At 34.1% G+C, this 26,592-nt stretch overlaps 1 protein-coding gene across 2 annotated transcripts in view; it reads left to right on the forward strand.

Moving 5' to 3' along the window:
* Positions 1–26,592, forward strand: part of MTREX (Mtr4 exosome RNA helicase) — a 93,078-nt gene that overhangs the window by 13,391 nt on the left and 53,095 nt on the right. For both annotated transcript variants that reach the window (XM_040262535.1, XM_040262536.1), the window contains 9 exons: positions 13,151–13,325; positions 14,664–14,754; positions 15,975–16,099; positions 17,233–17,331; positions 17,736–17,838; positions 18,880–19,011; positions 20,587–20,666; positions 22,589–22,699; positions 24,559–24,660. In XM_040262535.1, the coding sequence (XP_040118469.1) occupies positions 13,151–13,325; positions 14,664–14,754; positions 15,975–16,099; positions 17,233–17,331; positions 17,736–17,838; positions 18,880–19,011; positions 20,587–20,666; positions 22,589–22,699; positions 24,559–24,660 (1,018 nt within the window). The remainder of the gene's footprint in view (positions 1–13,150; positions 13,326–14,663; positions 14,755–15,974; positions 16,100–17,232; positions 17,332–17,735; positions 17,839–18,879; positions 19,012–20,586; positions 20,667–22,588; positions 22,700–24,558; positions 24,661–26,592) is intronic.

Raw genomic sequence — 26,592 nt, forward strand, 5'->3', positions numbered from 1 at the left:
TTTAATTTCATCACTGACTTTTGGCAATTTAATTATGATGTGACTTTACATAATTCTTCTCATATTTCTTATGCTTGAATTTGTTCGTCTTCTCAGATTGTGGGTTGGTTTGTTTTCATCAGATTTGGAAAACTTTCAACAATTTTTTGCTTAAAATAGTACCCCTTTTTAGTACTCAGAGGACCTCACTTAAACTTGTATTAGTTATTTTAAGTTGTCTCAGAGCTCACTGATACTTATTATTTTTTGTTTATTGTCTGTGTTTCATTTTGGACAGCTTTAAGTTTATTCTTGTTTTTTTTTTTTTTTTTCCTGTGATGTCTAATTTAATTTTAATTCTATCCAGTTTATTTCATCTCAGATTTAGATTTTTCGTGCTAAAATTTTGGTTTGCGTCTTTTAATATTTTTAGTATTTCTTTTAAGCACGCTATTTAATCTCTGCTCAGTTTTCTTGAATATATAGAATACAGTTATACTGTAATGGTAATTTTCTGTGTCCTCATTTACTGATTCTGTTTTCTGTCTCATTTTTGGATGCCTTTTCATTTACTTATTTTTACTCCTTATTTATTATATTTGCCTTTTTCTATTTTTTAATTCACAAGACACAGTGAATTTTATCTTCTTGGGTGCTATTTTTGCATTTCTATTAATATTCTTGAGCTTTGTTGTGGGATACAGTTACTTGGAGAAAAATGTAGTTCTTCCAAGGCTTTTATGATTTTAGGCAGGACTAGAGAAGCATTTCGAAGAAGGCAATGGCACCCCACTCCAGTACTCTTGCCTGGAAAATCCCATGGACGGAGGAGCCTGGTAGGCTGCAGTCCATGGGGTTGCTAAGAGTTAGACACTACTGAGGGACTTCACTTTCACTTTTCACTTTGATGCATTGAAGAAGGAAATGGCAACCCACTCCAATGTTCTTGCCAGGAGAATCCCAGGGATGGGGGAACCTGGTGGGCTGCCGTCTAAGGGGTTGCACAGAGTCGGACATGACTGAAGCGACATAGCAGCAGCAGCAGCAGAGAAGCATTTAACTTAAGGCTACTTTTCTCCATTTTTTAATATATTTCTTGATATTCTAGCCAGCATCTTGTGAATTATGAATTTTTCCACCATGGCTAGTGGGAACCTGAGTTACTCCCAGCTCTGAAGATTGTATCATTTTTTTAGTTCTACTCCATTTGGTTGTTTTTTCCCATTGCTTCAAGTTGCTTCCTAATACTTATTCACTGATTATTACTTACTTGAAGACACCAGAGTGTTCATCAGATGTTCAGAGCTTTCCCTTTGTCTACCTCTTTCCTCTCTGGTTATTTTGAGCTGCAGTGTAGCTGCCATGGCGTCCCCAGACTCCCACCGTCTGCTTAACTGCCAAAAACCTTCAGGGTTCATCTCCTGGAACTGTGACTTGGAAACTCTCTGGACAATAATCCAAGATTATGTTGTTTACTTTCCTCTTCTCAGGGATTACTCTGTCATTATTCAGTATCTGAAATCATTGTTTCACATATTTTATCCTATTTTGCCATTGTTACAGGTGGGTAAGTAAACCCAGTCCTTTTTACTCCATGCTGAAAATAAGTAGATATTTTCTCTATTATTTTTAATACATGGTCTCTATTACTATAGTAGTTCCCTTACCTAATGTGTAAAATAAATACACATATATTGTTTGTGTTTTAAATTTTTGATAGGTATTATATTTTCTTCTAAAATGTATGTAAAGACCATTGTTCTAGAGTCTTGCTACTCAGAGTATGGTCCTAGACCAGATGCATGCATATCACCTACTAGCTAAATTAGGCAAAAATCTCACACCCCACCCTAGAACTACTGAATCATAATCTGCACGTTAACAAGATCACCAGGCGATGCATACATCTGTTAAAGTTTCAGAGGAACTGGGCTGTTCTGAGAGTGGGTTCTGCTCTTTAATGTGGATGGGATTTTGCAGTCTGTTACAGATAGACTTCTGTGGTTTAACTGGTTTTTCCTTACTGTGTGGCAGCTGTCTCCAATATCTAGTTCATGAATGTCTTCACCATGGCAGAAAGACACCACGCACCCATTAATCAGTCATTCCCCGTTCCCTTAGCTCCAGTTTCTTTCAGCCACCAGTCTGCTTTCTGTTTGTATGAATTTACCTTTTCTGGGTATTTTATTTAAATAGAATCGTATGATATATGGCTTTTTGTTTATGTTTTATTTCACTAAGGATGATGATTTTAAGATTCATCTGTGTTGTGGTAAACATCAGACTTGAGTTCCTTTTTATGGCTAATATTTTGTGACTGATTAATTATATAGTATGATATACCACATTTTGTTTATCCATTCATCAGTTGATAGATGTATGAGTGTTGCCAATTTTTTGGCTATTATGAATGATGCTTTTGGAAATGTTTATGTACAAGTGTTTGTTTGAACACATATTTTTCCTTATCTTCAGTATATACTTAGGAATGGAATTGAACTTCATCATGTTTAATTCTGTGTTTAACTTTTTGAGGGATCACCAAACTGTTTTCCATAGCAGCTGCAACGCTTTATTTTCCCATAGTTATATGAGGGTTTCAGTTTCTCCATGTCCTTGCCAACACTTGTTACTACCTTTTTAAAAAAATTGATTATGTAGTAAACTTATTTTATGATTGTTTTAAATAAAAACTTTTTAAATGTGGATTTTCAGTGTAATATAGGTTAGTCAGAATAATACAAAACATTCTGCAAGGTGAACTAGTTAGGTTTCTGAAAAGAATTCCAGAAAGAAAAAAGCACAATAATGTTACTTATTTCTAGACAAGATTAATGTTCTGTGGGTATTGGTAGTGATATAATCCTATATAATGTTCATTATTCTAATTTCCAATATGTGAAGTTTATTTTTAAATAATTTTTCTTTCAGTTTTATTGAGATAAAACTGACACATAGCACTGTATAAGTTCAAAGATTGCAGCATAATGATCTGACTTGCATGCATCCTAAAGTGATTATAAGAAATGATGGCTTGGTAAACATCCATCATTTTGTATAGATACAGAACTAAGTAGAAAAATTTTTTCTTGTGATGAGAAAATATTACATCTCTACTACTTAGAAACGGAAGTTTCTACTTTTTGACCATCTTCATCCCATTTCCCCCCTGCCCCCACATCTGGTAACCACGGATCTGATCTCTTTTTCTGTAAATTCGTTTGTTTTGAAGTCTGATTGACCTGCAGCACTGTGTTATTTCCTGTTACACAACATGGTGATTTGATATTCCTGTATATTTCAAAATGGTCACCACGGTAAGTCTGTTTACGCTGCTGCTGCTGCTAAGTCGCTTCAGTTGTGTCCGACTCCCTGCAACCCCACAGATGGCAGCCCCCCAGGCTCCCCCGTCCCGGGGATTCTCCAGGCAAGAACACTGGAGTGGGGTGCCGTTTCCTCCTCCAATGCATGAAAGTGAAAAGTGAAAGTGAAGTCGCTCAGTCGTGTCCGACTCTTCGCGACCCCATGGACTGCAGCCTACCAGGCCGTCCGTGGGATTTTCCAGGCAAGAGGACTGGAGTGGGGTGCCATTGCCTTCTCCCTGTTTACGCTATGTCACCATAAAAAGATATATAATTATTAGACTAGCTTCCCACACTATATCTTTCATACCTATGACTCATTTATTTTATAGCTGCAAGTTTATACCTCTTAAGGTCCCTCACCTATTTCTTTCTTCCCCTCAATACCCTCCCCTCTGGTGATTACCTGTTGGTTTTCCGTATCTATAACTATTTCTGTTTTCTTATGTTTGTTCATTTATTTTTTATATTCCACATATAAGTAAAATAATATAATATTTGTCTTTCTCTGACTTATTTCACTTAGCACAATGCTTTCTAAGGCCATCTGTGTTGTTGCAAATGGCAAGATTTCATTCTTTTTTATGACTTAATAATATTCCACACATATACATATACCACATCCATTCATCTGTTGATGACACTTGGGTTACTTTTGTATTTTGACAATTGTAAATGATGCTGTGGTGAACATAGGGGCATGCATATTTTTTCTTATCAGTGTTTTTGTTTTCTTTGGATAAATACCCAGGAGTGGAATTGCTGGATCATATGATAGTTTTATTTTTAATATTCTGAGGAATCTCCATACTGTTTTCCATGATGACTGCACCAGTATACATTCCTACCAGCAGTACACGAGGGTTCCCTTTTCTCCACATCCTTACCAGCACTTGTTATTTCTTGCCTTTTTGATAATAGTCATTCTGTCAGTTGTGAGTGTGATATATTGTGGTTTTGATTTGTATTTCCTTAATGACTAATGATACTGAGCATTTTTTAGTATGCTTATTGGCCTTCTATATGTCTGGAGGAATATCTGCTTAAGTCCTTTTTTACTTGTTCATTAGGTTGTTTGCCTTGTTCAATTGTGATAGTTGTTTTGTATTCTGATACTAGTTCTTTGTCAGATATATGATTTGCAAACATTTTCTCTTTTTCTATAAGTCATCCTTTTTTACTTTCTTAAGCATATTCTTTGAGGGACAAATGTCTTTAATTTGACCAAGTGCAATTTGTCTATTTTCTTTTCATGCTATTTTAAAGAAAGCATTGCCTAATCCAAGACCACAAAGATTTATGCCTATATTTTCTTCTAAGAATTTTATAATTTTAGCTATTAGTTCTTTGATCCTTTTTGAGGTTTTACATTTCTGTATAATTTATAAGGTAAAGGTTCAACTTCATTTTTTTGCATGTGGCTATTCAGTTGCCTCAGAACCATTTGTTGAAAGACTATTTTCTCCCCTCAATCTTGGCACCTTTTCAGAAGTCAGTTTGTGTTCACAGGTTAACTCTTAATAATTTATAATATATTTTACTTCTTCATCATGGAGAAATGACAGCTTTCCTGTTGAACAGCTGAATTAAGTGTTCTTAACAGTGATCGCATGAAGAGTGAAGAAGATCATAAAGGAAAAAAACATAAAAATTGCACCAATCACCCTGTTCAGCAGTGCCTTTCCCTTGGCATAGTGGTGGATATTTTTCATGAGTTTTGGAATATCGTACTTCAGATAGTCAGAGCCTGAGTATTGTATATTAGTCTTTTCAGACCTTGGCTGAGGTATAACTCAAAAGTTTTCTTTTTGTAGGGGAGTTAGAGGAGTGAAGCTCTGGATCTTAGATTATCATTGAAATGGTATCAGCCAATTGCAGAGTAGTCTTAATCTGTTTGTTAGATTCAGACACATTATGGTCCAGTATTACCCTAGTTCTATCCAGTGGAATAGGACTAATTTTTTTTATTGTCCACTCCTTTTTAGAAGGTACTGAAGTCAGAAGCTTGTTTCCTCCTAAGGCACAAATTATAGGTTTGACTATTTTTAGTTCAGTTATTTTATCTCACTTTGAGAAGTATACAGGTGTATAGTAGTTGGTGCATTATCCATTTGAAGCCAACATATATAGATGTTAGAATTCTAGGCATTAGTGTAACTTTGCTTTCGTTTTTGCTACTAAAGCAGAGAGATTTTCAGTATAGGAAATTTTCCAGTGTATGTTAAAACCTGCTTTCGTACTCTTGGGTTCAGTTTAGTCCAGTCGCTCAGTCGTGTCTTACTCTCTGCAACCTCATGGACTGCAGAACGCCAGGCTTCCCTGTCCATCACCAGCTCCTGAAAGGATGCTCAAACTCATGTCCATTGAGTCGGCGACGCTATCCAACCACCTCATCCTCTGTCGTCCCCTTCTCCACCCACCTTCAGTCCTTCCCAGCATCAGGGTCTTTTCCAGTGAGTCAGTTCTTCACATCAGATGGCCAAAGTATTGGGAGTTTTGGCCTCAGCGTTAGTCCTTCCAGTGAATATTTGGGACTGATTTCCTTTAGGATGGACTGGTTGGATCTCTTTGCAGTTCAAGGGACTCTCAAGAGTCTTCTCCAGCACCATAGTTCAAAAGCATCAATTCAGCTTTCTTTATGGTCCCAATTCTCACATCCATACATGACTACTGGAAAAACCATGGCTTTGACTAGACCACCTTTGTTGGCAAAGTAATGTCTCTGCTTTTTAATATGCTGTCTAGGTTGGTCATAGTTTTTCTTGCAAGGAGCAAGTGTTTTTTAATTTCATGGCTGCAGTCACCATCTGCAGTGATTTTGGAGCCCAAGAAAGTAAAGTCTGTCACTGTTTCCATTGTTTCCCCATCTGTTAGCCATGAAGTGATGGGACTGGATGTCTTGATCTTAGTTTTCTGAATGTTGATTTTTAAGCCAACTTTTTCACTCCACTCTTTCACTTTCATGAAGAGGCTCTTTAGTTCCTCTTTACTTTCTGCCATAAGGGTGGTGTCATCTGCATATCTGAGGTTATTGGTATTTCTCCTGGCAGTCTTGATTCCAGCTAGTGTTTCATCCAGCCCAGCGTTTCACATGATGTACTCTGCATATAAGTTAAATAAGCAGGGTGACAATGTTCAGCCTTGTTGTACTCCTTTCCCAATTTGGAACCAGTCTGTTCCATGTCCATTTCTAACTGTTGCTTCTTGACCTGCATACAGATTTCTCAGGAGGCAGATAAGGTGGTCTGGTATTCCCATCTCTTGAAGAATTTTCCACAGTTTGTTGTGATCCACACAGTCAGAGGCTTACTCTGAGTTAGGAGACTCTGAAGAGATTTTTAAGAAATTCACTAGGGTTATAGACACTTTTGAAAGCTCTTGAGTGCTGTTGTGGAAGACAGTCTAATAGTTGTTCAAAAAGATACTTTTAGAATTACTGTACAACTCAGCAGTTCCACTCCTAGGTGTATTACGCCAAAGAACTGAAAACAAATACACAGGTGCTTATACATGAAGGTTCACAGCAGTACTGTTCACAATAATGAAAAGGGAGAAACAACCCAAAAGTCCATCAGTGGATGATAGATAAATCTGGTGTATCTTTACAATGAAATACCACTCAGCCATAGCAGCAGTGAAATACTGATACATGCCACAGTGTGCATGAACCTCAGAAACATTATGCTGAGTAAAAGAAGCCAGACTCAGTAGGTCACATATTATTTGATTCCGTTTGTGTCGAATATTTCAGGTAAATTCTTAGAGAGAGAGCAGATTGGTGGAGGCCAGGGAGTGTTTAGAGCAGGGGAGCAGAAAGTAGCTGCTTAATGGATATGGGGTTTTGGGAGGGATGAGAATCATGTTAAGAGTCAGATAAAGGTGGTAGTTGCACAGCATAGTGAATGTGCTAAAATCCACCCAGTTGTGCACTTTAAAACAGTTTTATGTTTTATGAATTTTACCTCAATAAAAACCTCCAATGAAGTGTATATTTGTATGTACGTACCAGATCAGATAAAGATTTCCCCTAGGAATTCAAGAACTTAAGGTAAACTCCAATGTTAGCTGATAACTATAACAAGTATGACATTTCATTTATAAATCTGATGCTAGATTAATATATTGGTACCAGGTTGTTTACCTAGGTAATTGAGTAGCTTTCCTGACCCTGTTTATTTTTTTATTCTATGTAAAGCTTTTTAAAAAAGTGTTAGCTTTATTATTATATAATTTAAATATTATGAAATCCATCCATTTAAAGTATATAGTTCACTGAGTTTAATAAATTTGTACAGCTATGCAGCCCTCAGCAGTTTAGGCTGCTGTCCATAATTTGCCTCCAGCTCCAACGCTGGCACTGATCCGCTTTGCCTAAATAGTTTTGCCTTTTCTAGAAGTTTCATATAAATAAAATCATGTAATATGGAGTCTTTTGTGTCTTTTTCTGTTTAAAATAACACTTAGAGGTTCATTCATATTGCATATATCATTAGTTCATTTCTTTTTATTGATAAGTCATATTACATTTTATGGATACATGACATTTTGTTTATTCAGTTGATAGAAATTTGAATTCTTTTGCATTTTTTACCATTCTGAGTAATTCTGATATGAACATTCATACACAGGTCTTTATGTAGACACGTTTTTATTTCTCTTGGGTAGATAGATACTTAGTAATGTAATTGTTGGATTTGATGGCAAATATATATTTAATGATTCGGTAAATGACCAGACTGTTTTCCAAAGTGGCTGCACCATTTCGTATTCCTGTCATAATGGATAAGGACTCTTATGTTTCTCTTATGTCCTGTTTCTTTTATGTCCTAACCACCTGTTGGCATAATCTTTTTTGATTATACCTATTTTAGTGTGGCTATCTTATGATGTTCCATAGTGGTTTTGAATTTCTTTGATGACTAATAAAATGTTAAGTATCATTTCATTTGCTTATCACCCACTTGTATATCTTAAATGAAATATCTATTTCAGTCTTTGCTGATTTTTTAAATTGAATTGGTTGTCTTATTGCATCATAAATAATTCTTTAAATTATCTTAATGGTATCATTTGTAGTACAAAAGATCTTAAAGTTGATGTTCAACTTCTCATGTATTTTCTTTTATGAATTGATCATGCTTTTGATATCAATATTTAAGACATTTATGCCTATCCCAATATCACAAATAATATCCCTTTTATTTTCTTTTTGAAGTTTATAGTATTAGCCATTCCACTTAGAGCTGTGATTTCCTTTGAATTAATTTTTATGTATGATATGAGGTAAAGCTGGGGTTTAAATTAACCTTTTTTGTATGTGGATAATTGTTCCAGTTGAAAAAATGATTTTCCCGCTGAATTGTCTTTGAATTGAATTGACTGTTGAATTCCTAGTGAACTGACCATAAATGTATAGGTTTGGCTTTGGACTTGCTGTTCTGTTTATCTCTGTGTCTATCCTCATACCAGTCCACGCTATCTTGATTACCATAGCTTTAAAGTATGCATAAAATTTAGGTAATTAGAGTCCTCTAACTTTATTCTTTTTTATAATTGTTTGGGCTCTTCTAGATCCTTTTTGTTCCTCAATAAAAATTTAAGATTAGTATGTTAATTTCTACCCAAAAAGACTACTTGCATTTTTATGCGGATTGTGTTGTATAGATTAATTTGGGGAGAATTTTCATTTTAACATTATTATAGACTCTTCCAGTCTGTTAGCATAGTATATTATTTATTATTCACATCTTCTTTAATTTCTCTCAGCAATATTTTGTAGTTTGTGTACAGATTTTACACATCTTCCTCTTTTTTAACACATTTTTTTCTTAAATCTCTTAAGTATTTTATTGCTTGCAAATGACATTCTTCCTTAAGTTCATATTTGGGTTGCAAATGGCTTGGGAAGTACAGTTTATTTTTTATGTTAATATTTTATCTTGTCACTTTGTTAATAAACTGTCTTACTAATAAGTTATTGTAACTTTGCATATTCCATAAAATTTTTTATGTAGTTGGTCATATTGTCTGTGAATAAAGACAGTTTTTACTGCTTCTTGCTGATGTTATATCCCATCTGTTTCATTTTCTTATTGCATTGGCAAAATCCAGTACAGTGTTGAATAGTAGTGACAGTGGTTATCCTTGGATGTTCCTGATCTTAAATGAATAACATTCAGTGTTTCACCATGAAGTGTAATTTAACTAGCTTTTTCCTAGGTTCCTTTTATCAGGTTGAGTAAGTTCCTTTCTGTTCTTAATTGGGAACAAATGAAAGAATTTTAAAAACACCCATTTGAATGGCTGTTATCAAAAAGACAAGAGATGATGAGTGTTAGCAAGTATGTGAAGAACAGGAAACCCTTGTGCAATTTTGTGGGAATATAAATTGGTACAGTTACTGTGGAAAATAGGGTGGCGATTTCTCAAAAAATTAAAAATAGAATATAATTCAGCAATCCCACTTCTGGGTATGTATCTAAAGGAAATAAAGCCAGTATCTTGAAGAAATGTCTGCATTCCCATTATTCACAATACCCAAGACAAGGAAACCTTTGTCTATTGGCAGATGGGTGGATAAAGAAAATGTGGTTTCTGTCTATATCCACATACACACACACGCACACACAGTCAATCATAATGGAATATTATTTAGCAAATCAAAGAAGGAAATCCTGCTGTTTGTGATAGCATGAATGGACATTATTTGAGAGCATTATGTTAAGTCAGATAAGTCAGAGAAAGAGAAAAACTGTGATCTCAGATGTGGAATCTAAAAAAGTTGAATTTTATGAAAACAGTTGAATGGTAGCCTGTCCCTTCTCCAGCAGATCTTCTTGACCCACAACTCAAACCAGGGTTTTCTGCATTGCAGGTGGATTCTTTACTAGCTGAGCTACCAGGGAAGCCTTTCTGTATGGGAAGATTTTTTTAGTTGCAAGCTCAGTTTCCTTTCTTCTTGAGTCAGTTTTGGTAATCTGTGTCTTTCAAGGAATTTCTTGAGGTGGAATTAGATTGATTTTAGATTATTCTTCCTATCTAATATTCATGTTTAAAACTTTAATTTTCCCTCTTAGTACTGCTATATATGTATCCCATAAATTTTGAGTTTTATTTTCAATTTAATTCATTCTTTAGTTTCTCTTTATTTCCTCTTTACCTTTCAAGTATTTGTTGGTTTTCCATACATCTTTCTATTTTGGGGTTTCTAATTCAACTTCTTTGTGGTTGAAAAAGATACTTTATAATTTCAGTAATTTGATTTAATGATTGATGTGGCTGTATTTATATTTGCCATTTGTTTTTTAGTAATGTTTCATGTTTTTATAATTTTCTATTTAACAAATATTTTTTAGTGTGCCATTTTAATTCCTTTCTTAATTTTTTTTAACCTTTGAATTACATGTTTAGTGATTATTCTCACAGCCACAGTCTCTGTAAAATATTGATAGCCTTATTCTTTCATGTGCTGTTTTTGCTACCTATATATTTCAGCTATATATGCTGTGTGTGCATGCGTGCTCAGTCACTCAGTCATGTCCAGCTCACAACCCCATGGACTGTAGCCCACTAGGCTCCTCTGTCCATGGGATCTTTCCAGTCAAGGGTACTGGAGTAGGTGTCATTTCCTGCCCAGGGATCTTCTCAACCTAGGGATCAAACTTGTGTCTCCTATATTGCAGGTGGATTCTTTGCCACCGTGCTACCTGCTATAAATCCAGTATAATACAATGTTAAAATAATGTTTTTGCTTTAAATAATCTTTTATGTTTTTTAAAAAATTGAATAGAAGTGTGTAAAGTCTTATATTTACCCACATATTTATTATTTTAAGCTCTATTCTTTTCTCTGAATTCTGTTTAAAGAATTTTTTAAGAATATTTCTTGTATGGTTGATGTTTTAGCAGTGAATTCCCTCCATTTTTATTTGAAAATGTCTTTGTTTTGCTTTTATTTTTGAAAGGATAATGCCACTGAATATATAGTTCTTGATTGACAGTTTTTTTCTTTTGAATATTGGATAGTCATTCTACTGACATTGTTTCATTCTACTCCATTTTTTCCCATCAGAAGTAATCCTTAATTATGGTGGTGGTCTCTTGTATGTTTTGAGTTGTTTTTCTCTTGGTGCTTTGAAGACTTTCTTTTTGTCTTTGTCAGTCAGCAGTTTGTTTCTAGATGTGATTCCAAAGTTTTTCCTGCTTGGGTTCATTGTGTTCGTAGGACCTATAGATTAATATTTTTTAAAAAACAAGTTTAGAAGTTTTTTATTGTTTTTTTTTTTTAATGTTTGTTTTGTCTCTTTCTCAGTTTGGTACCCATGTTGAAACACACGGGGCTTCCCAGGTGGTGCTAGTGGTAAAGACTCTGCCTGACAGTGCAGGAGACACAGAGACGTGGGTTCGACCCCTGGGTTGGGATGATCCCCTAGAATAGGAAATGACAGCCCACTCAAGTATTTTTGCCTGGAAAATTCCATGGGCAGAGGATGCTGGCAGGCTACAGTCCATGGGGCCATAAAGAGTCAAACTCGACTGAGGGCACACACACACACACGTACATTGGAACACTTGAGGTTGTCCCACTAATCTTTGAATGTCTGTCTATTTTTCTTCTGTTTCTTTCTTTAGCTTTGATAATTTCTATTGATTTATCTTCACATTTACAATACTTTCTTCTGCCTTCTCATATCTCTTCTTGAGCCATCTAGTGGATTTTTCATTTCATTCTTGTACATTATTTTACTTTTCATCTGTAAAGTTTTCATTTGGTTTTGTTGTTATAGTTTCAGTTCTCTATCGAGATTGTCCCTTTGAATCACTGTCCTATGTCCTTTAATTCTTAGAACATGGTTTCCTTACATTTTTTGGACATGTCTTTTACAGCTTCTTTGAAGTCTTTGTTTGCTAAGTCCAGCATCTGGGCCCACTCAGTTTCTCATGACTGCTTCTTTTCCTTAAATGTTGATCACACTTTCCTGTTTCTTTTTATGTCTTCTCATTTTTTACAGCATCTGTATATTCTTTTCTCTTTGATGTATATTTCTTATTATTCATATTTTACCGTTTGGACAACTTTTGATTTTTTAATTATTTCACTCTTTGGGGGCATGATTGGGATGAACATTGTTTTTATTTCCAGAAATCGGTCATAAGCCTATTGTTGGTAGGAACTGTATCTTAAATAAGGAAGATATACCACAGAGCTAAGTTTAGTCCTGATTTCATGGTGTGTATTTAAATATTTAACTCAATATTTTCTTTGAAAAAGAAAAACTATCTTTAGTGCATTAATCTTTATGAAAGAACTATTGGAACTTGCTATAATTTCCAGTCGAGGACAGAGTTGATAACTAATACAAGTGCAAAGTGAATATATATGATTAACTTATTTGTGAAACTCAAAAACAGCTCATTTTCCAATGTTTATTAAGTATTTATGGTCTTTATGTAAAAACTGACAGGCAGAGGCTCTGTAAACTTTTAGAGGTCCATCTACAGAGCCAAAGGTATTTTGCTTCTAAGAAATAGGGTAGCTACTAGTAATTCATTGATTTTAGTAATTAAGTTACATTAACTCTGAGACACCAGAGTTTAAAATGTTTTTGTTCATTTAGACCACTGTTCTTCAGATTTGTCATGATTATTATTATAGTTTGTTGAAAGTGAATAGAATAAGACATTAATATTTTATAAAGTCTTTAGATAATAAGGAAAAATTTGGACACAATTTATATATTAATATAAAATCACATACTTCTAAAGAGTTTTTTGTAAACAGTTTATTCTTCCTTATTTTCACATTTTTAGATATGCCATTGCATTGGCGCTAAGGGAAAAACAACGTGTAATATTTACTAGCCCAATTAAGGCCCTGAGTAACCAGAAATACCGTGAAATGTATGAAGAATTTCAAGATGTCGGTCTGATGACTGGAGATGTTACTATTAATCCTACAGCATCCTGTCTTGTTATGACCACAGAGGTAATTTATATGATGTCTCATCTAATTTTTCCTTTTTAACTTAATTAATGTGATTCATCAGTTAAAACAGCTAATGTTTTATTACTTGCTTTATACAGATAAAAGGGCAATACTTTCTGAGTAGATTTACTTGAAAGTGGTCGTAGAGTTTATCTTAAATTGTTTCAGTTTAGTTGTAAATTTCCATTATTTCTGTCATCATATAATAAAGTTGCATAAAGTATTTTTAAAGGATATTGTCAGTGACATAATAGTTTGATGGTTTTATATAGTTTCAATGATTGGAGTACGTACCTTTGAATAAGTTGTGACACTTTATGATTTTTTTTTCTTTTGCATCTGAGTGTTGATACAAATAGATAAATAACTTTTTAAAAAATGCCCAGTTATTTTTAACTTCTTCCCATAATCACAGTTAAGTTTTGCATATACTTACAGCATCTTATCAGAGAAGGCAGTGGCACCCCACTCCAGTACTCTTGCCTGGAAAATCCCATGGACAGAGGACCCTGGTAGGCTGCAGTCCATGGGGTCGCTGAGGGTCGGACATGACTGAGCAACTTCACTTTCGCTTTTCATCTTCATGCATTGGAGAAGGAAATGGCAACCCACTCCAGTGTTCTTGCCTGGAGAATCCCCGGGACGGGGGAGCCTGGTTGGCTGCCGGCTATGGGGTCGCACAGAGTTGGACACGACTGAAGTGACTTAGCATAGCATAGCATCTTACATTTTGGACACTTTGCTGTCTTTACTAAGTACTTTTCTACATGCTTGAATTATATCCTTGTATTCTACAAAGACATATTATACTAGAGAGCATAAATTAGCTTCTGGTTTTAGAGTCAGCCGAAAGCATTGCTCACATTCATCTTGATCCCCAAAGTAAGTTTATTTTCCATTCTCAAAACTTCCATCCATAGAAAAATTTCTTTAACTCAGAAATCTGAAGAACAGTTGCTAGGAAGTAATTCATTGTTAAGATGAGGTAGAAAAAAATCAGTAGCAGTATGAGATTCATTGTGTTAGATAGAAGATGATTTTAAGTTACTTTCGTTTCCTAGCAGGTGTAGGTCTTGAGTGAAGTGTTTTACATATAAGGAAATAGCTTCATATTCAAGGTATATGGAAATGAAGTTGATAATAATTCTCTCCATGGATTATATATGATTACTAGAGAAATAATTTATTTTGGATTTAGCAAAGGAGTATTATATACTTAAGACATATAACTCTCTAAAATTATTTTAATGTTTCTATTAAAAAAGAATATACAAAATTTCTTGTTAGAAAAGTTTTTGGTATGTCAGAATCCTGCTAAATCTTCTACTTCTTCTTTAGATTTTGAGGAGTATGCTGTACAGAGGTTCTGAAGTTATGCGAGAAGTTGCTTGGGTCATATTTGATGAAATTCATTACATGAGAGATTCAGGTATATTTTGTAGTGTTACTGAGATGTGTGCCATGTTATTTAAGAATGAAATTAGGATTTTGAACAAGTTGTCTTACTTTCTTGTGGGTAGAGTTGTTGTAAACTAAATTGTGGATAACATGATATAGTTTTTATGGTTGGACCTCATTCATTTACAGCTTCTTGAATAGTAACAACTTCTGGGTGAGAAAATGCAACTTCAGATTTAAAATGAAATTAAAATTAGTTTGCTTTTAATAGAGAGTTCTCGAATATATCTAATATTAAAGAATTTCCCAAACTTCTGGCCTACAGAGTTAACTTTGTTGGTTTTTATCAATTTATTTTAGTTTTTTTAAAAAAACTAAGACATGCATGTTTATGATTTAAAAAATGAGAATTATGAGATAAAAATGAACAACAACAAAAAAAGTCTCTTTATGTGAACTACTGCACTACTATAATGGAAAAGTAAGTGTACGTGGGATTTTAGGTAGAACATGGCAGAAGTTAACATATTTAAAAGTTAAATGTTTAATATGTACACACTTGAAGCTTAGTTTTTATTTGGCTAAAGCACTGAGTTAACCTGTATTTATAGGAAAAATAATACAATTTAAGAAATCATTTCCCCTTTGTACACATTTTACTCTTATTAAATTCAAAAGATTAAATTATAAAGTTATTTTTGTTTTAAATTATGAATCTTTTATTGATTTGTTCATTTGGAAGAAAATTCTCAAATGGATTTTCCTGTTTGTTTTCTACATTTTAATAAAACTGACTTATAGTTTTGTTGTTTATCAGATCCTTCTTTCATCTCTAGTCAGATCCTTCTTTCATCTTTAGAGATCATGAGGGTAATTTAGATGAAAGACACTGTGGTATAGTAATAGTGTTTCTTTGAAATCTGTTTCTGTGACCTTCTGTAAGCCAATAACTTCTGCATCTCTAAGTGAGATGGAAATACTGTTTCCATTGTCCTGGGACTCTTGTTAGACTGAACAGGATTCAATTTGGACCTGCTTATTTTGCAGGCCATTATTTCAGAGTACATTGTGTTTATGGTGGTCTAGTCTACTAACTTTCTACTAGATGCAATTCATGGTTAGAAAGTAGTTTACAGTAAGGATCTGTGGCTAAAAATATCTTTGTGTAAAGTGATCTGCATTTCTGATAATTGAGCATGAGAGAAAATGATAAAGTGACATTGAATTCCAAGGTATATTTGTATTTTTCAGAGCGTGGTGTTGTATGGGAAGAAACTATTATTTTGCTTCCTGATAACGTTCACTATGTCTTTCTTTCGGCTACTATTCCAAATGCCCGACAGTTTGCTGAGTGGATTTGCCACTTACATAAACAGGTATTTTCTTTTTCTTTTTTGATGTTTTCAATATTTAAATATTACAAGTTTGCCTTTCTATATTCTATACTTTGTTCCTAATGCTACCTAGAATAAATAAGACATTTTAATGTAAAACTACTTTTCAAAGCAAGCAAGCTTATCAAAATCAACTAAATTTTTTTATACGTTTGAATTTCTGAATCCAACTCAAACGCAGTACATCAAAATCTCTGAGAATAGGATCTTGGGTCATGAAATTTTTACCTTTTAGAAGCTCCCAGATTGATCCTGATGATTTGCCAGGTTTGTGAACTATTGCATCTGCTCACACAGGGAGCCATGAGTACATAGCAGAAAATTTCCTCTAAGACCTTGGTACCAGAAAAAAAGCTGGGCATCTCTTGGGACTATGGGCGTCCCTTGTGGCTCAGCTGGTAAAGAATCGCCTGCAATGCAGGAGACCTGGGTTTGATCCCTGGGTTGGGAAGATCCCCTGGAGAAGGGAAAGGCTACCCACTCTAGTATTCTGGTCTGGAGAATTCCATGGACTGTATAGTCTATGGGGTTGCAAAGAGTGGACAGGACTGAGCAACTTTGACTTCACTTCTTGAGAGTGTGGTTTGATTATTCTCATGTAAGTGCAGACTTTTTATTGACTGCATTTCCTTTTTGATTTTCTAGTCCAATTTTAGGAGCATCAAAGGACCTTATAACAAGCATTTTTCTTTATTTTATTTTTCTGCCCTTATTTTTCCTTTATACCAGAAGGTTCACAAATTTACTTTTATCCATTTATTAGCTCTCTAGTGGTATTTTTGTAACACCCATGTTGCTCCTATAGGATAGAATCCCAGTGAATCTTCTGGAAGAGATCAACCTACTGTTTTGTTTTAGTAAAGCTGTAAAAAGTCTCTGTGGGGTCAAGAAGTCCCCGTTTTACCTCGGTGTATTCTTTGTTGCCATACACACTGCTGCTAACATCAGTCGTGTCCGATGCTGTGCAGCTCCATAGATGGCAGCCCAGCAGGCTCCTCCGTCCCTGGAAATAGAAGTCTTCCTTAATTACGGCATCATAGGTCTGAAGTACGAAATCATTATGGAAGCTCCAATCTTGTATTTGTCCTTGATTTTAATTTTCTTTGTTTTTACAGCCTTGTCATGTAATTTACACAGATTATCGGCCTACTCCATTACAGCACTATATTTTTCCAGCCGGGGGAGATGGCCTGCACCTTGTGGTTGATGAAAATGTAAGGGAGTAATCATTCCTATATCTTTAATATCATGTAACTGCTTATACCCACTTTTCTTTAAACTAGGGAAGTAGAGCAGAGGTTTAGTTTTTTTTTTTTCTAGTTTTATAGTCCAAAGTTATTGTTGATTTTCTTTGTATATGTATTTTTATTTCAAAAATTATATTAAAAAACTCATATTTTTTTAAAATGCATGAATTAGATTCCCCTCCTTTTCCAGTATTTTTAAATGTCTTGAAAATAAGGGGCTCTGTACGTTTCAGATATCTTATAGTTTTGCTTTTTCTAGTTTTATTATTAAATTATTTATTATTTGAGGAAGCTTTGTTTTGAGGTAAAAAAAAGTTTGGATTATGATTAAGTATTAGTGAAGTTATACAGAAAAATATTTGTGATGCTAGGGTGACTTCAGAGAAGATAATTTTAATACTGCAATGCAAGTACTTCGAGATGCTGGTGATTTGGCAAAAGGAGATCAGAAGGGGCGAAAAGGAGGAACAAAAGGTAACTTGGAACTTTGTTTTTTAGAATTTTACGTGGAAATTGTATTTTCAAATTAAATTTTTTTAAAAAAACATTTTCCCCCCTCTGGAAGCTATATAGATGTCTAGATAGTACATGATAAAACTGAATGAGTAAAAATTTATGTCTTTTTTCTACATGACATTTGTTGAGAGATAGTTCATTTTACAATTGACCTGTTAAAGTATGCAATTCAGTGGTTATTAGTATAGTCACAGAATTATGCAGCTATCATCACAGTCAACATTTTTTATTGAAATACAATTCACATACTATTGAAGTCACCATTTTTTAAGGGTGCAATTAAGTAGGTTTTAGTATAGTCACAAAGTTGTACAACTACTTTGTGATTCTAGAACATTTTCATTAACTCAGAAAGAAACCCCATACCCATTCATGGTCATTCTTTATTTTCTCCCAATCTCTTATCTACCCCTCAACCTTGAATAATCACTAATCTAGTTTCTATTTCTGTTTTCCTTTTGTAGACATTTCATATAAATGGAATCATGATATATGTGGTCTTTTGCATCTGACTTTGTTCAGTTAGCTTTTTTTTTATCAAGTTTATCCATGTTTAGCATATATCAATACATCATTCCTTTTTATTGTCAAGAAATATTCCATTTTATGATTTTATGACATATCTATTCAAATTTTTGGTGCATTCAAAAATTAGATTTTCTTTTTGTTGTTGAATAGTAAGGATTTTTTATATATTCTGGATACTAGACCTTTATCAGATATATGATTTGTAAATATTTTCTCCCATTCTGTAAGTTAAGGGGATCTTTATTGCTGGTGTCTGTTGAAGTACAAAAGTTTTAAATTTTGATGAAATATAGTTATCTGATTTTTTTTCTTTTGTTGCTTGTGCTTTTGCTATCATATCTTAAGAATGCTTTGCCTTACCCAACATCATGAAGATTTACTCCTACATATATATAAGAGTTTTGTAGTTTTACAATGAAGTCTGTGGTCCATTTTAATTTTTCATCATAGTTTATGTACTTTTTTTTGCAGGTCCATCAAACGTATTCAAGATTGTGAAGATGATTATGGAAAGAAATTTTCAACCTGTAATTATTTTCAGTTTTAGTAAGAAAGATTGTGAAGCTTATGCACTTCAGATGACCAAATTAGATTTCAACACAGGTACTGTATAATTTCAGTATTGCTTTAATGCCATGTGGAAGTGAATGTAAATATATTTCTGGTAAGACAGCAATTGTGTATTGCTAAGATTTGCAGCTCACCTTACAGTTAGAGCAGTAATTCTATCACATTTGTAAAAGCTTTAAGGCTCGATTTACCATTTCTTTTCCTTTCTTCTTTTATTGGAAGATAAGTATATATCTATATATAAAATATTTGTTCTATATGAAATCCAAAGAACCCTACTAAGAAGTATTAGACTTATACCTTCTTATACTTTATTGCCATAGCTCTTTGGTTACTGTGGTTTTCTACCTGATTACTTAAGGTTAGTCTCTTGGTCAGACTATCCTCTGTTATGTTTCATTCTTCTGGAAATCCAAACCAGGAAGACCTGCCCCTGTACCTAACTGTGGCATAATTTTTGAAAAAAGTAGAAAAACTTCTAGCAAATCAACTTATTATTCCCACATATTAACTGTAAATGTAACTACTTAAAAGTCACGCAGCTAGATTAATACATATCCTAGGCAAAAATGGCTGCATGCTGAATACCAACCCAGTTGTCATTTACTTTAGCCTTTTACATATCTAATCCTATACAGTGAGAAGTAAATAATATTTTCAGTCATCCAAAATCAGATTTTAGTTTTCTTATTTTCTCTATCAAGGCATAGAATTAAGCCCACGTATTTTTAAAAATTGGCTGCGCTGGATCTTCTTCCCTGCACACGGACTTTTCTCTAGTTGTAGTGAGCAGGGGCTACTCTGTAGTTGGAGTGTGCAGGCTTCTCACTGCAGTTGCCCCTCTTGCTGTGGATCACGGGCTCTAGGCATTCCAGTTTCAGTAGATGTGGCGCACAGGCTTAGTTGCTCTGCAGCACGTTGGCTCTGAGTTCACTGGGTAGATTCTTAAGCACTGGACCACTAGGGAAGTCCCAGTCCCATGCATTTTAAAGCTAATTTTTACTTATCCATGGGTAAAAATAACATGGCAGATAACCCATATGCCCACCTAAAGCCAATATTTTTTTTCTTTTTTACTGAGTCAGTTGCTCTACTTAGACATATTTTATCACTACCAGTGCTGCATGTGCTTAATGTTGCAGGGTTTTGTATTGATTAAGTCAACAAGTATTTTTTGGCTATTAACTTAATAGTCACTGTAAAGAAGGCAGTATAAATGGTTAAGAGTATAGGCTTTGAAATTGTTGATCTAACAGTTAATACCAATGCTCATTATTTGCTGTATGTCTCACTTTCCTCAATAGTGAGAAATAATAATCCCCATATCCTGCAATTTTTTCACTTAAATATAGCATGTATATAGCTATTGTAGTTATTGTTACTGCTTTTATAAAAAAGCACTTTTATTCATGGACTAACTGCTAGATCTGTTTTTAAAGGCAGTGAATTATATTTAATAATTATGTGGTAAATTTGATATGCTTTCCCTTCTGTCTTAAATCCTGAGTCATTACTTTTATTCTTCATGAATCTGTTCTTTGCAGTGTGTGAAATTTGGTATCATCAACTCACTTAGATATTTATATACCCTTGAATTTTCTCTCCTAGATGAGGAAAAGAAGATGGTTGAAGAAGTTTTTAGTAATGCAATTGACTGCTTGTCTGATGAAGACAAAAAGCTCCCTCAGGTGTGTTTAATGTCATTAAGTAGAGTGTGGATATTAACAGATAGTATATATTCACTTTGTAGTTCATGGTTTTGTTACTATTTATATATTGCACTGTTTGCACACTGCAGTAAATATGTTACATTGTGCACTGAAATGATACCTTAATTTTTGTTTTGAACTTCTAAGAAGGTGACAGAAGGAAAGATTTGCTGCCTTGAAGGAACTTTTCTCTGAAAGCTAGCATGATCTGGAAATTACTGCTTCTGTTCCTAATACTGCAAAATTTTTAAATGCTAATTTTAAGTCAGTTTCTTAATTCATAAGGGTAGCAGACACAATAAAGTACACCTAATGAAAATCATGTTTAGTGAACAACTTGATTTCTGCTTTTCTTTAGTTAATTAAGGTGGTTTTTTCTTTTGGCTTCCCTGGTGGCTCAGACGGTAAGGAGTCTGCCTGGAGTGCGGGAGACCTGGGTTCAGTCCCTGAGTCGGGAAGGTCCCCTAGAGAAGGAAATGGCACCCCACTCCAGTCTCCTTGCCTGGAAAATCCCATGGACAGAGGAGCCTGGCAGGCTACAGTCCATGGGGTCCCAAAGAGTCGGAGACAACTGAGCAACTTCACTTTCACTTTTCTTTTGCCTGTAAGAATTGTCTTAGGAGTTCAGTACTCATGCCTCGTTGCCATTCCAGAGTTGCTGATTTAATTAATCTGTGCCCTGATTATTAGATTCTTTCAGAAACTCTTGTTCTAATGTGCATCCAATCCTGAGAACTAATTTTTTAGTCCAACCTAATACTGTGTGAAAGTTTTATTTCGTGAAAAGAAAAATTGGAAGGTCATACTCTGCCTACAAATGATTGCTTTGATTTGTGTGGTCTTTACAATAAGACTGCACTGCCTGTTTCTTGGTATTTAAACTGTGATTTTTCTTTCCAGCTGAGTTAATAGTATCTAAGGGCTGAGCCATGTCTTTATATATCCTTGTCATTCTAGCACACTTCTTTTTTTGGTTTTATTTTGAGAGAAGCACTCATTTGGATTTATTATTAGTTAGAAACGTAGAATATTGATGGCAGAGACCTCTGTGAAGTGTGTTGTCTGTTTCCTTGGAGAAGGACTGCACGACAAGTAATGCCTTTGTGGAGTGGCCAACAGTCCTTGTCTGAAAAGGGCTTGGGTATCTTGGGGCATATGTGTGTGCCCATCTCAGCCTTCACTGATGAGTCACGCTGGCCCATGAAGTCTGTGCTAATAAAAAAATTTAATGGCATTTATTAGTGTTAATGAGATGGACCTCTAGAGTAATTTATTTAAGATAAAGTACAGGTGCTAGTAGTAAAGAGCCTGCCTGCCAGTGCAGGAGACATAAGACACATGGGTTTGATCCCTGGGTTGGGAAGATCCCCTTGGAGGAGAGCATGGCAACCCACTCAAGTATTCTTGCCTAGAAAATCCCATGGACAGAGAAGCCTGGTGGACTACAGTCCATGGGGTTGTGAAAGAATTGGACACGACTTCATGACTAACAACCAAATATTTATATTAAATATGCTTTATAGTTATTTATTCCCTTTTGGTTTGAGTTGGCCAGTATTTTTTGTTTATTTTGCACAGATACACACTTTGCCATTTAATAACCATTAAGTTTTTAGGAGGAGATGAAGTGATGCTGGAAAATTTGAAAGAGGAAGCAAAACATTTTATAAAGTTTATTTAAAACTTATTTATATTAAAGCTATGGCAGAATTACATTGTGTTTTGTATTTAATAATCTGGGAATATGGGTTTGTTTTTTGCTTTTTTCTAAAAAAGTTGTATAATGTTTCTTTTAACAGGATTCTTTCTTGATTACTTACTTTCGTTTGCTTGGTTAGTTTCACATTTGAAAAGTTCTTTTCCTCACATCTTTTAAAAAATATAATTTAATCCAATTGTAGGTTGAAAATGTACTTCCTCTCTTGAAACGGGGGATTGGTATTCACCATGGTGGTTTACTGCCTATTTTGAAAGAAACTATAGAAATTCTCTTTTCTGAAGGATTAATAAAGGTATGATTTTATTTTTATTTATTATGCCCTAAAATTGTGTTTTGTGGGCAGTTTGAAAATTAGCAAGAACACTGTTCATAGGCAACTTTGTTTTTGTTATTGTTGTTATTTTTAAGTAAGTTGAATAGAATGACTTGGGTGATGAACTTGATTTTTGTGTGCAGTATTATGCTTCATAAATTTGGGACTGTATGTAGAAGTCATTTGTTTCATTTTCTAGTCTTTATTGATTTGGCTGCACTGGATCTTAGTTGCCACACAAGGGATCTTTGGCTGTGCCATGTAGCGTCTTTTAGTTGCAGCAAGTGAACTTTTGGTTGTGGCATGTTGGATCTAGAGTCTTAGCCACTGTACCTACCACCAGATAAGTCCCTCTTTTCCTAGTCTTAAAGTAAGAAGTGGTATCATTACTGAATACAGTGTAGAATTTTCCAGGTGTTGTTTAATTATCACACCTAGAGTTGATTTTGTAAGTAAACTCCTTTCTTTATACAGATTAAAAGGACTAGTTTAGAGAAAAAACAAGGAGAATTGCCAGTTAGACTTGTGAAAGAGCTATTTAGGATGTTCTCATTTAAACTGAAGAGAGTCTAACTTAATTTTTAATATTATGTCAATACCTGTACCCAGTAACAGACTATTGAAAATGGAAAACAACTCTAAAATGTTGTCATAAACCTTTATATGACTCAAATTATTTTATGTTTAAAACTCAAATTAGAGATTTGTCATGAGAACTTTAGTACTAAATAGGAAATTTAAAAGAAATTGACTCACCCTAAAAAGATCATACTTGAAGTATTTTAGATAAAGAATTGGTCACTATTTATACCTGGGACCTGGTAAGGCCCTATTGATGTTCTTACATAGATTGTATATTTTGTTTAGGTCCATTTAAGGAATCTTTTTAAGTATAGTATAGAAGTCAAATCGAGTAACTGTACATAAAGTAAAACATTAAAGGCCCCCATTGCCCTTCACTTCCCATAAATATCTACTAGGATACATACAAATAATACTTGATTTAATTTTTATTCAAAAGTGATTATATTACCTATATTCTTCACTTTTGTCATATGCATTGCTCTTCATTCATTTTAACAATTGAATAGTATTCTGTTGAGTTGATGACAAAGTTTTTTTTATCTCGTTAGCTATTGATGACAATTTAGATTATTTAATAGTACTTCAGTGACTTAATTTGTACACATATCTTAATTTCTATACATACCTTTGTGTGCTTTTTGTTGGTAAAGTCTTAAATGTGAACTGAAAGTGCCGCCAATTTTGAAAGGTGTCTCTAAAACCACTGAATCATCAAGGAAGAAGCTAGAAAATCTTAATATGTTTATAAAAATATTCTACAGCCTAATAATGCCTTGCCCACTAGGCCGGTAATGGTCTCTTCAAGTTACCACCTCTGGAATTAAAGAAAGACTGTTTTCCCTGAATTAAAAATTTGGGGGGGGTGTAAGGTACATTACATATAATATGTTTATAATAATATATATATAATTATATGTAAATTTAATAATTTGAGTATAAAATACTAAAATATACCTAGAGTAGCGTGTCTTATTTTTGTAGCGTTTCATTAGCAACTAATGGAGAAGGAAATGGCAATCCACTCCAATATTCTTGCCTGGAGAATTTCATGGACAGAGGAGCCTGGCGGCCTACAGTCCATGGGGTTGCAAAGAGTCAGACACAACTGAGCAACTAACACACACACACACACACACATACACACACACACAAGCAACTAATTTTAAAAATTAATGATTTATTTATATTTGAATATGAGACTAGTTTTTCAGTTTAAAATATGTATTTAATTGTATAATTATGCATTCATTTAGGCCTTATTTGCCACTGAGACTTTTGCTATGGGGATTAACATGCCAGCTAGAACTGTTTTGTTTACAAATGCCCGAAAATTTGATGGGAAGGATTTCCGATGGGTAAGTAAAATAATTCATATATTGAAGTAACTTGAAGCTTCAGTTGTTAATCACCTAAGATGATTTTGGCTCACATAGTCTTTGAGATTTTCAGTTCTAAATACTTAAGAATTTGTATGTGAGCTAATAATTCATTAAGTTTTCAAATTGACTCTATCAGTGTTTTTTAGTCAAAGATTACTTTTGATGAAAGAGTTTGGTAATAAGTATACAAATGAGCCATGACTGTTGTAATGCATTTTAAATATATTTAGAATTTTTATTCCTTAAAGTTTGTTATTTAAAACACCTCTGCTATAGTGGATACAATTGTAGCTCATTGTTTTACTCTTTAGATTTAAAATGGAGATTTTTTAAAGGTTTGCACATTTTTCTAAAGCAAAAGTCAGGATCATGAGTGAAATGGTGAATCGGAGTAAAAATAAATCCTTAATCCAGAGGCAAGTAACCCCTTCTTACTAAACTTAAACTATGGGTCTAGAACTATGGTAAGTGCTGAGGATGTTAAATTTAACACAAAACCAAACCAGTTTCCACTGTGAAGTGACTTAGTGCAGGTGGAAGTTTTTTAGGGACCCTGAGAAGTACGTACAGAAAGACTAAAACACAAGAAAAAAGTCACTGGTATATAAGGGGTCAGGAAAGACTTCATAAAGAAGGCAGTCCTAAAACTGAGCGACAAACAGCAGATGGGTATTTACCAGGCAGTCAGTGGAGCAGCACAAGAGTGAAAAGCAGGTGGAGGAAGAGAGATTTCTAGTTTTGAGTATTTAGTGCAAACCAAAAATTCATATAATGTGGCATTTGGAGCAAATTATTAGCTGTTCCTTTAGTTCTTAATGGTTTTTTTCTGCTTAAAGAAATATCTGGCAGTAGTTACTAATCACCAATACACTGAAAAATCTCATGGTAGAATTCTAAAGGCAAAGCATTTTTCTTGATTTGTTTTGAAGTATGTTGGATGCTAAATAGAAGAGAAATATAAGTATATAGAGTCAGTACCATTTCTTTTTAGAAATTTTTACATAGCGTTCAAAAGCTTTATGTAACTTGTGACTTTCTAAATTGAAAGAAGACTAATTCATGTAGAATACAATTTTTAATGGTAAAGTGGATAAAGTCTTCCATGTTTTATATTTTAAGTTACTATAAATTTTTAAATTCTTCATAATTTATTGGTTTAAAAGTAGTTCTTTGAATAAAATTAATGCTGCAAGAAAATAAATAAGTCTTTTGTTACTTTACATACTTCTTGGCCTCCAGTGGACCCCAGAGAAGTATATGGAGTCATGAGGGTAGTTGAATTTTAAAAAGGGACTTTTTCTTGATGATTCAGGAACATAATTATGAAATCTAAAGAGCATAATTTTAGATTATGTCAAAATGTAATGCCCTTGAGTCCTGTTGAGATTTATCAGACTGACATTTTGAAATGTTCTTTTCTGTTCTTTAAGGTTGGTCTCAGGTTGTTAGGTTTGTTTTTAATGCTATCAGTAATATGCCTTTTAGTAGCATAGTAGTTCATAACCCTTCCTGAGCCAAACATTCTTTGAAAGTCTGGAAATGCTGAACCCTTTCCATAGGAGAAGAGTATGTGCACTTAGAGATAAAATTTTGCCCAGTGTTCAGTTGGTTCACTTTTACCCTGAAAGACTGTGTTTGGAAGACTTACTAACCTTTCTACTTTAGGTAGTTCTTAATGATGAATGGACTCTTCTGGATGCCAAGGATATACACTGGGAAAACAGAAATTGTGCTTTATGTGTGTGTTAATTTTTATATTAATCCCATTTGGAAATTAAGAAAATTTATGATCAAGTCAGAATTGATATTTAGTAGATTTGGGGTCATTGTTTGCTTTCTTAAACTTTCCTGTTTTCCAGAATATCTAGCTTAAAGATATTTTTTGCACCAGTTAATTAGCTGGTATTT

This window comes from Oryx dammah, unplaced genomic scaffold, assembly GCF_014754425.2.
Source record: "Oryx dammah isolate SB20612 unplaced genomic scaffold, SCBI_Odam_1.1 HiC_scaffold_20, whole genome shotgun sequence".
Taxonomy (NCBI): domain Eukaryota; kingdom Metazoa; phylum Chordata; class Mammalia; order Artiodactyla; family Bovidae; genus Oryx; species Oryx dammah.